Source organism: Arachis ipaensis, chromosome B08 (genome assembly GCF_000816755.2).
Source record: "Arachis ipaensis cultivar K30076 chromosome B08, Araip1.1, whole genome shotgun sequence".
NCBI lineage: Eukaryota > Viridiplantae > Streptophyta > Magnoliopsida > Fabales > Fabaceae > Arachis > Arachis ipaensis.
In genome coordinates this window covers 128546338-128556652 of record NC_029792.2, presented here as the reverse complement: position 1 = coordinate 128556652, position 10315 = coordinate 128546338, and the positions used below count along the sequence as shown (strand labels likewise).

The 10315-nt window shown below is 34.0% G+C and overlaps 2 protein-coding genes across 2 annotated transcripts in view; one reads left to right on the top strand and one right to left on the bottom strand.

Annotated features, from left to right (window-relative positions):
• Positions 1-2156, top strand: part of LOC107614254 (transcription factor SCREAM2-like) — a 5777-nt gene extending 3621 nt beyond the window's left edge. The window contains exons 3-4 of the mRNA XM_016316478.2: positions 678-848; positions 1965-2156. Of these exons, the coding sequence (XP_016171964.1) occupies positions 678-848; positions 1965-2048 (255 nt within the window). The 3' untranslated portion in view covers positions 2049-2156. The remainder of the gene's footprint in view (positions 1-677; positions 849-1964) is intronic.
• LOC107612759 (auxin response factor 2) lies at positions 3777-9322 on the bottom strand. Its single transcript, XM_016314484.2, has 16 exons — positions 9301-9322; positions 8645-9057; positions 8377-8489; positions 7964-8059; positions 7761-7817; positions 7494-7649; positions 7318-7402; positions 7114-7204; positions 6854-7018; positions 6636-6755; positions 6464-6539; positions 6195-6378; positions 5161-6095; positions 4887-5077; positions 4578-4795; positions 3777-4372 (listed from the first exon to the last, which is right to left on the bottom strand). The coding sequence occupies exons 2-15, from the start codon at positions 8787-8789 to the stop codon at positions 4603-4605; spliced, it is 2607 nt and encodes an 868-aa protein (XP_016169970.1). The 5' UTR covers positions 8790-9057; positions 9301-9322; the 3' UTR covers positions 3777-4372; positions 4578-4602.

Sequence of the window (10315 nt, the reverse complement as noted above, 5' to 3'; positions counted from 1 at the left end):
TGAAAAATTTAAGGTTTGGTTGATTTCTATTTTTATTTTGTTGTTTCAATATTTTTAACTTTTAGTTCATAAAATTCTAAAAATAAAAATAAAAATAAAAACCAACCAAGTAGTTATTATCCCATTATCATTTAATAGAAATATTAGATAATCATAGTTTATCAATAGCAATAAAATAATAAATTTCCTAATAAATATACAAAATGAGTTATAGAAACAATTTTTCCTCACTATTAAAATATTGTTAATGTTTTTGAAGAAATAAACCTTTTACTTTACATCATATAGTTACTAACCATTTGTATTAGTAATAATAATCAACTATGTGAGTCCAATATAAACAATAAAATATTCAAAATGGCTGTGCAAATATTATCCATTATATTAGTAGGATTAATTATTTAGTATGAACTTGGGTTAGTCGAGTGGTCAGTTCACTTGTTTGCTTAAATAAATATTGTAGGTTCGAATTCCGCTTTGTGTATGCACTATGCACCAATTCATCGACCAATGATAAACTTTTAAATAAAATTCAGATACACAACAGATTAATCTTTATTCTATCGAGTTGGAGTATACTGTGAGCAACAAAAATATTATTTAGTATGGAATTTTTGTTAACATGCATAATGTGATAATGCAATCAATTAATTAATTAATTAAATATGTATGTGTAGGTTGAGGTGAGGTTGAGAGAAGGAAGGGCAGTGAACATTCACATGTTTTGTGGTCGGAAAGCAGGGCTTCTGCTGTCAACAATGAGGGCATTGGACACACTTGGCTTAGACATTCAGCAAGCTGTTATCAGCTGTTTCAATGGTTTTGCTTTGGATATTTTCAGAGCTGAGGTACTTTACTAATATTTTATATAGGATAAAGTATATTTTTTGTTTTTAAAGTTTGGCAAAAGTTTTAAAAATATTCCTAAGTTTTATTTTATTTCAATTTTGTTAAAAAAATGTTCGATTTGTACTAAATATACCTTTGACATACATAAATTTTTTAAAAATTTAAGATCAATTCAACGATAATGCATGAAAATTATGCTTAATTTACTTATTTTAAAGGTTGTTCTTATGAAATTATTGTCGAATTACTCCTAATTTTTTGAAAAATTAGCCGCCAAAAATATATTTGATGTAAATAAAAAACTTTTGGACAAAATTGAAACAAAATAAAACTTAGAAATATTTTTAAAACTTTTGCCAAATTTAAAAGACAAAAAATATACTTTATCCTTAAATATATTTTCAACTTTATTAGATTATTACCACAACCACTTATATTGAAATTAATATCAAATTATTGTGCCTGTTGCATTCTCATGCTATTAATCACAAGTCAACTTTTTGTACAATCTACTAATCTAGTTAGTGTGTATATTAAGAGCATCTTCAATATTTGATTTAGTTTAATTTTATTTTAAATTTCATAAAATGACGCATTAGTATTTACAAAATTAGATATCATAAATAATTATTTGAGATTAAATATAAGATTTGTCATTTTAATATTTGATTTTGATTAAAAAAAAACTAAACAAAAATAGTTATACAAAATAATAAAATTTAATTAATTTTTCACCAAAATAATACCATCTTTCTATATTGAAACCATCTCATTTCATCAATCATTTTTTCAGTACAAAGTGAAATTTTTGAAAACAGTTCATTTTCTATACATGTCAAATTTAAAATTCAAAAAAGCACTGCATTAAAGTTATTCTGGTAAAAAAATACATATTTTTCTACTTTATAGGATATAAAATTCGCATAAGATAAATTTCATATTTTATCTAATAATAGTAGATAGAGTCATAGAGGAATGAAATGCTAAAACATTTGTAGATGCTAAAATATTTTTCATTTAATTAGTTTTTTTTTTTTTTGTGTTGGTCATTAAGTAGTTTTTTCTTTAATTTTCTAAATGTAAACCCTAAGCATACATTTGTTCCTCTCTTCCAGCAATGCAAAGAAGGTCAAGATGTGCATCCAGAGCAAATCAAGGCAGTGCTCTTGGATACAGCTGGGTACCCTGCCATCATCTAACTCTCTTTCGGTCCAAAAATATTCTCATTTAACTAGTTTGTAGTCGGGTCGAGTTGGTCGAATTTCTAATAGTAATACTCAAATATTGATAATTTCATCGAGATTAAAAAATTTAGTTTTTTTTTTTTTTTTTTTATTTCCGCTTTACTTAATCCCCATAATTCAAGTTGTATGAAGTATGATACTACTAGCTTTAGTGATTTCAATTTTAAGTAAGGTTGATTTGGAAGAAATTTTCTTTTCACATGAAAATGTACCTCTTTAATTGCATTTACAATGTTGGCCACATTTTCCATGATCCTCTTCAACCCTAGGTAGATCATTTTACAAGTTCTAAGTCCATGGCCACTTCTGAAAATAGGTTTCCAAGTGGAACTCAGTGTCTAACCCCATTAATCACTTTTTATAAGCTTCCCAGACGGACAAAAGTTTTAGTGACTTTTTCTCCTTATTCTTGCCCCATAGTTAATACATTTCACAAATTTATGGCTCGCTCTCGGCCATATTAATACATAACTTTAGTTCAATCATGCTATATATACATTAAAATCAACTACTGAATTAATAACTCGAATAGGATACATGTCGAAATATGAAATATATATTTTGAAACACTTGTATATATATACATACAAATATATTATGGTTGATTTTTTATATATACATAATATTGTTCGTTTTAGTTAGTTGTTCAAATAGATTACAAAAAGGATTGAAATTTTCTTAATTTTAAATGAACATAAGAGATTGTGCAAAATTTCTAAATAGAAATTTTAAACCAAGTAAATTTTCATAAACGGTTAATTGCATTTTACTTTTGAGCTTTACACTATCACTTTAACCCATACTCCAAAAACATGCAAAACAACCCTAAACTTCTCAAAATGTGTAAATGATCCAAAAACATGTATAGTATACTATACTTCCTAAGATTTTAAATTATGTGCAAAATACCGATTAAAACTTTTTAAATATACAATTATGACACACTAAAACTTTTTAAATTGTCCCATTTTTTCCTACAATTAAAAAAAAAAAAATTACACACATAATCAATTGCCTGACTAATAAATTGTTGTATACACAATACAATATTTAAACTTTTAACACTTGCTTAGGTGAAAAAATGAACTAATTACTTGAACAATGCAAGTTGATTAGAAATTTGGAATTTATTTGGAATCAAATGGAGCAAGTATATCTTCCCTTTTCAAGCCCAAAGGTAACAAGAAAATAGTGCCATTTTATTGCAGAAAAATTGGCGAAACTAAAGGTTACTTGCACTATCACACTCCCAAGTGGAGTCTCTTCTTATACAAGAAACATGAAAATGATGTAATTCCTTGGGGCTAAGGTTTCTAAAGCACCGACCACTGAAAAACAATGAGGTCCATTAGTAACGTGCCATTACAGTACACACTATACACCTTCATAGTAGTTTTCACTTTTGAAGAAAATCAGCAATTTGACCCTTTAACCATTGTGCTTTCCAGAAAGAGGCTTTAACACGTAATCACCTCTCAAAATATCCAGCTAACTATGCAAGGACCACACAGCTATTAAGTGTCATCATAAGGATTAACAACAAGTACATTTCATCACTAAGATATTATTATTATTTTCAAATCAAAACACTAGAAAGCGATTTCAGATTTATCCACACACCCTTTATGTTCAAGATAATGACCCTTCCTACCTAAACTCATAATATAGACCAAGATACAAATGTTTTGAAGCTGAGCAAAATTTCATTATACATCTTGCAAAATATGCAAATTGGATGATGGATATCCACAATAGCTTTCCATCTCCCAAACTAGGATTTTAATTATGAGACAACCAAATTAAAAATCATCAGATAAACTTAGTTTTCCAACCATAAGACATAAGGCTCCCTCCCTTGTATTAATGAACTTCATTACATTAATGGGGTTGGAGGTGTTCACTGTTCAGAGGGAAGGAGTGAAAAACAAACTATGTACAACTACTACTACTAATACTACTGCTAAAATGGTAGAGGATTGTTGTTGATAAAAAAATGCAAGGTTTTTATGATATCACCCCATATCATACCTTTGCTCTAAAACACAATGATTACAATACTAGTACTACTAGGGAGTGTATAATTTGCATGATGCATATACTCTCTACTAACTTCCAGGATTATGTCCAAAATTGGATGGATACTCAGTTCAAATGCCATCCATATTCTGATTTCCACAAAGTCACTTCAAAAGCAAACAACAGTTAATTAACAGTTCTTCAGGCCATATTCTCCAACCGAAAAGCAGAATTTTACGGTCCCGTATTTTCCAGCCCTGAATCTGCGAATCACAAGATGTTACGCCATAAGATACTAGAACAGTAACTCTTAAAACATTGTGAAATTCTGGTGGTCATTTATAATGTTTATAGGTCATAAATCAAGAATGAGTGGTGGTTTTGCATGCTCATGACAAGCATTTTTCTCATAACAGCTAACATTGTTGAATCGAGTCCCAAGATCAATCGTAGGTATGGCAAAGTTACCTGGAAGTTATAAGTAATCAAGCTACTAATTATCGTGGACCGTAGCCACACTTTCTGAATTTAACTTCTGGTGCAGCTGACTTTTGACTTCTTTTGCCTCGGTTCCTTCACTAGCTGAATGATTCTCTTCATTTCTTGAACTTAAGGTACCTGGGCTCATCTTTTGAATCTCCTCTTTCGGGTAGATATAAATTTTGCGAACCATGGCACAGAACTCCCTGGTATTTTTTTCAAAAAAGAATATATATGTTAATATAATAATCTAATATAGGGCCGATTACAAATATAATCGCTTAGATAGATACTTACTGCCATGGATCGTCCCCAACGAGCATCATGTCACCCTCATTATCAGTGTAGACAATAAGCCAATCCTTTCTTGTTGACATTAATTCACCTCCAAATTCAAACAGCTGATCCAATTCAGCAACCAATTCATCATAGTTGCTGTACTTTGTCAGATCCACAGACCTACCAAGCGCAATCCCCTTCTTGTGGACCTGAAATAAACATTTTCAACTATTTTTCCTATACAAATTTCTAGCCTTTAACCAATTGTTACCTTGACGGGGAAGTTACTTACCTTAGTGCAACTCCTAGCTGAGCTGCTTGGTGGTTTGGCCTGACCATCTTTAAGATGCACCTGGGAAGTTTTTGATGGCTTGTCATGGTCATCAACAATAACTTGACCATCTGCCGATTTCAAGCCCTTTGATTGTTCTGTTTTCTGATCATTTTCAGAAGTGCGTTGGTGGTGTGATTTGAGATGTGCTTGACCAGCTGGCTCAGTCGTTCCACTTCCATGTGATACAGAAGGCTCCGGTGCAGCAGTAGGGCTACTGATAAGTGAGATGCCAAATAGCTTACAGTCACCTTCTTTTGGTTTCGCCGTCTCATATGTTTTCGCTGACATTGGTTTGGACATAAGGTCTCTTGAACAAGGACTCTCGTATTGAGTTGGGGGTGGTGGCAGCATCAACTTTCCATGTGGATGCTCAACTTTGTTAATATGAATGACCGGATATTCACTGAATGGGCCGTACCTCAAATTCCCTCGAGCTTGGTAAGGTGTTTCGCTGCCACGTGGAGATTCTTTTGTACTAGGCTCCAAGAGGTTTAGTGAAAAACCTGAGGACATCGCTGGCCAAGGATGATGCACATTAAGTTTGCCTTCGTGATCTAACACATGCTTTCTGGCAGAATAGGCTACAGGTCCACCCATTTGATCTCCCAAGGATGGATGGGAAGGATCTCCGCTGGCCCCAAAGCCTGAAAGAAGATCTGAATAGGACGTGTCAGGCCTTCCCATTGACATCCAGTTCTCTGAACCGTACCTCCGTGACATTGAAACAACATCAACTTTCTCATCATCTACAGGTGGCCAAACAACAGATTTCTCAGCTGTGTCGGACTCGTTACTTTCTGCGAAATTGCCACGCAAGGTCGAGAATTCTTGACCTTGCAAGACCCTTGGGAATCCATTTGCTGGTGAAGGGTCTGCGCTTACTTTAGACGATGCTGTAATTCACCCAAAAACACAAGGGATTCAGATAAACACATGCTTATGAAAAGAGAAATTCTTTAGAACATCAAATATTCAAAGCGAGATAGCCATACCTTCTCGAGTTAGAACAGAAGAATCTTGGGATGATTGAATTGGTACATTAGGTACATTAGATCGAGGCCTTTTAGCCCTGGGCATTGAAAGAGGGTTCAGAGCTGGAGGAGCAAGAGCAGGCTCTATTTTCCAAGGGGAAACCCTCTCTGGACGGGGAATGTTAGATGTTTCATCCCATCTCACCTGAACATAACATAGCAACTTCGTTAAAGCATGCTTCAATTAATTTTAACAATCATGCATATAATATAATACTAGAGATGCACACCTTGAGGCATCTCCATTTTGATTCAGGCCACCTTTTTGAGTCAGCATCTTCTATTCCAACAATGGTACCAGTAAACCTACAATTATATAACAAGACATGTAAGGAATCTTTGCCCATTCAAATTGTATCTTAATCAACCAAACATACTCCTCAGTTATCCAGGAATTCATACCTCTGTTCCGGAGCCTCTTCACCTTCAAACCTCATTTTAAACCGCATTCCTATGGTGTAATTATTCTTTAGAGATTCCATATATTGGTCGTATGGAACAATGAACTCAGCAGGACTAGTCCTGCAAAAAAGTACCAATCGAACTTCAGTTGACCCTGCTCTGGGAAATGAAAATACAAAGATTACACTCATGAATAGACATAATTTGAAGTCGCAAACCTCGGTTTATAATAAACAGTGAATATGGTTCCTGTCAAGATGGCATGCCAAGCAGTTGCAAGAACCCCAAGATGCATACTGTGGCTAGAAATAACCGAGGATGGGACATTCCCCTGCTGTCTCATCGCTCTCCGTACGCCCACACGAAGCTCCCCATTCTCACCTCTGGAAGTTCTTAAATTAGTACCACCCCCAAATGGAAAACACAAAAAGCCAGCGAACAAGTGCAGTCTAAAAAGCCAATTAACATAAGAACAAACCTTAAGAATATGAAGGCATCCCCAGCAACTAGCCTCTTGGAGCTAACAAAAACACTCCAGCCACTTTGAAGCAAGTGCCTCCGAGGTTGACCTGCAATTCCATGAAGTTGTTAGTCACAATCCAAGCACAAGACAGGAAAAGGACATAACACACGATATGTGAATAAGACTATAAAACTTGAAATAAAATTATCATCAGAATACCTCGGAATATGTGCCTAAATCGCCATTCATTCGCATGCAAATCCTTCGCCACCAATTCCTGGGTAGGCGGCTGCTTTGACATATCCTATCCAAAAGATGAGCAATCCCTCCATCAGCAGCCACAACAAACAACAGAATCTAAGCACAAGAACAACAAAGAACAAGAAAAAACAAACCAGGGGAGGAAGGCACTCGTCAGCATGTCGCCTCAGAACGGAAAACCCACCATGGGTGCTTGTATCAGATGCGGTCAGCGTCTTACAGAACGAATGTACATGGAAGCGCGGTGGTGGTGGCAGTGGAGGCTCTTTCTCGACCGCATTCTCATCTTGCTGCCATCACAACACAACATTCAAAACCAAAACCAAAACCAAAACAAGCAAATCACAAGGGCCATATTCCATAATTTTCCAAAACTAAACAACAAAGCTGAGAAAACATACATTTTGTTCCGGAAGCAAGGTAATCTGGGCAAACACCTCATCCGTGTCGGGCTCCGCCTGAAACAAACATAACATGACATTCTTCATAAGCTTACAACACCAGAGAGGATTGGTTGGTTCAAAAAGCACATGAATTCTTTATTTATTTTTCTTTCCAAGGACCAAAAAATTAGCATAGCATAACATGGATCAAGGAACACTACCTTGAGCTGCACGTTGATGACCCGACAAAGGATCTTGGAAGGAAGATCGTACACAGGCATGTGTTGGTCAGCCACCTGATTTGTTGACGCCTCCACCTAATTTCATGTGCCACCAAAAACAAACACACACCCCTCATAAGTTAACAAAACCCCAAAAACACAAACTTCAAAGAAATCCCAAAACCCAAAAACAATTTTTCTTTTATTTCTTGGAAAAAAAAAAGAAATTGAAGCCATCTAGCTGAAATTGAAGAAAACTTAAGTGAAGCAGTTGCAAATTTTGACCAAATCTGAGCTCGAGCTCCACTAGGAAATTTTGTAACATTTTTTTTGGGATTTTTTCAAAACCAAACATAGTAAAGCATAGATGGAAATAAAATTATGAATTTGATTTTTTATTTTTTGTGATTTACCTGTTCTATGTGTCCCTGAGGGAAATAGAAAACTCTTTCTCCTTCTCTTGGAACTGTAACAAGAGGACCTGCACACGCATGCCATAGCTCCCTGTAAAGTGCAGCTTCCGCGTCTGTCACAACAACAACAACAGTTACCAACAACACTCACACACAAAAATCAAAAATCAAAAAATTCAAAAAAAAAATCAAGAGAAGAGAGAGAGAAGAAAAGACAGAACAGAAAGTGAAAGAGGTGAAGTTGTATTTTTTTATTTTTTTGGTTTACCTTTGGGTGAGGTGGAGGAAGAAGATGAAGAATGAACATTGTTGTTCAGCTCCGAAGAGTTGTTGTTGATGATGTTGTTGTTGTTGTTATTGTTGTGAGAATTACCATTAACCTTGATGGTTGTTGCTGCCTCCGATGATGCCATTTCTCCGACAAACACAGATCTCTCATCCAAAACTCACTATTTCCACAAACTTCGCATTCCCCAAAATAAAAATTAAAAATAATAAAAAAATCTCCCTTTCACTGAAAGTAATAACTCTCAAATTCAACAAAAAACACCACACAGATTCTTCTTCTTCTTCTTCGTCTTCTAAAGAGAAGCAACAAAATTCAACCTTTGGTGTCTGTATTTTTCCTTCTAAGGTTAATTGTTGAAGCAAAGAGGATAAAAAAAGCTGAATAAGGAGGTGCTTGGTGTTGGGTGGTGTTGGTGCTTTTGGGAGTTTAACTTTAACCAGAGAGAGTGGTCAAAACAGCGTGCAATAATTTCAACCGCGGTCAATTTCTTAACCCAATCAGGGTCACAACTGGCAGGTGCCGGTGGGGAAGGGGATTTGTGACTGGGTATATCCGGTTGTAACAGACGAGTCCATGAGTGAGAGCGGGCGGCTGGAATGAAGGGAGTGACGGCGTCAAGATTGACGGGAGGGGACAAGAGAGAAGAGAGGATGAAACGGTAACGGTGACGGTGTTGGAAGGGAGAAAGTAGTTGTGTTTTTATTGGGAAATGGGATTGTCGTCCTATGAACGGGCAGCGCCCCCTCACTCATCACCCTTCCCATTCCCAATCGCCAAACTCACTGAGCGTGTTTCTCACACACCCTAAACTGTAATAAATTTAAGAGTAATTACCAATTACCACTAATAATTACTAGTACGTTTAGTCACCAATAAATAAAAGGTACAATAATATTCAAGAGACTACAAAAGATATAATAAAAATTGCTTAAATTTATCTTGTTTCGGGTTTGTTTGATTGAACTTGTAAAAAAAAAAAATATTTTTTTGAGTTATTTTTTTAAAAATTCAAAAAAAATCTTTTTATTTTTTTAGTACTTTTATTTTTACTATTAAAAATTTACCAAACACGTTAAAGATATTTTTTTATCAACTTAATAGTACCCAAACAAGTATTAATATTTAGTTACTTTTTTGTTTCTCTAAAAGTTAATAGGTTTAGGTTTAGATTTAGATTTTTTTTTTCACATATCGTCGTTCTCACACTAAGAATTAATTTGTTGTAAATTGAAATTCTATTTAAAGACCTAATTAACTTGATACGGATTAAAAGATTCAAGCTCTCAACTTATTTAAATAGACGAGGGAGTTGATTGTTCAACCGACCTAAGTTAGTTTACTAATAGATTTAGTTAATATATATCCTAAACATACATGTTAAAAATTACTAATTGAAAATATTTTTATAGTAAATATGCAAAATTTAATCTTAATGAGTTTATTATGTACTTATTACAAATTTAATTTTCATATATTACTAGTGTACAAAAATTTTACAAAGACATTTATCATGTATTATCACATCAAAAAATTAATTAATTTTCAAATTTATTATTTAAAAAATTTTCTAAATTCATAATTATTTAAAATAAGTTCATAGTTCATGAATATAATTTGATAATTATGTAAAACTCTTAACAATATTAATGA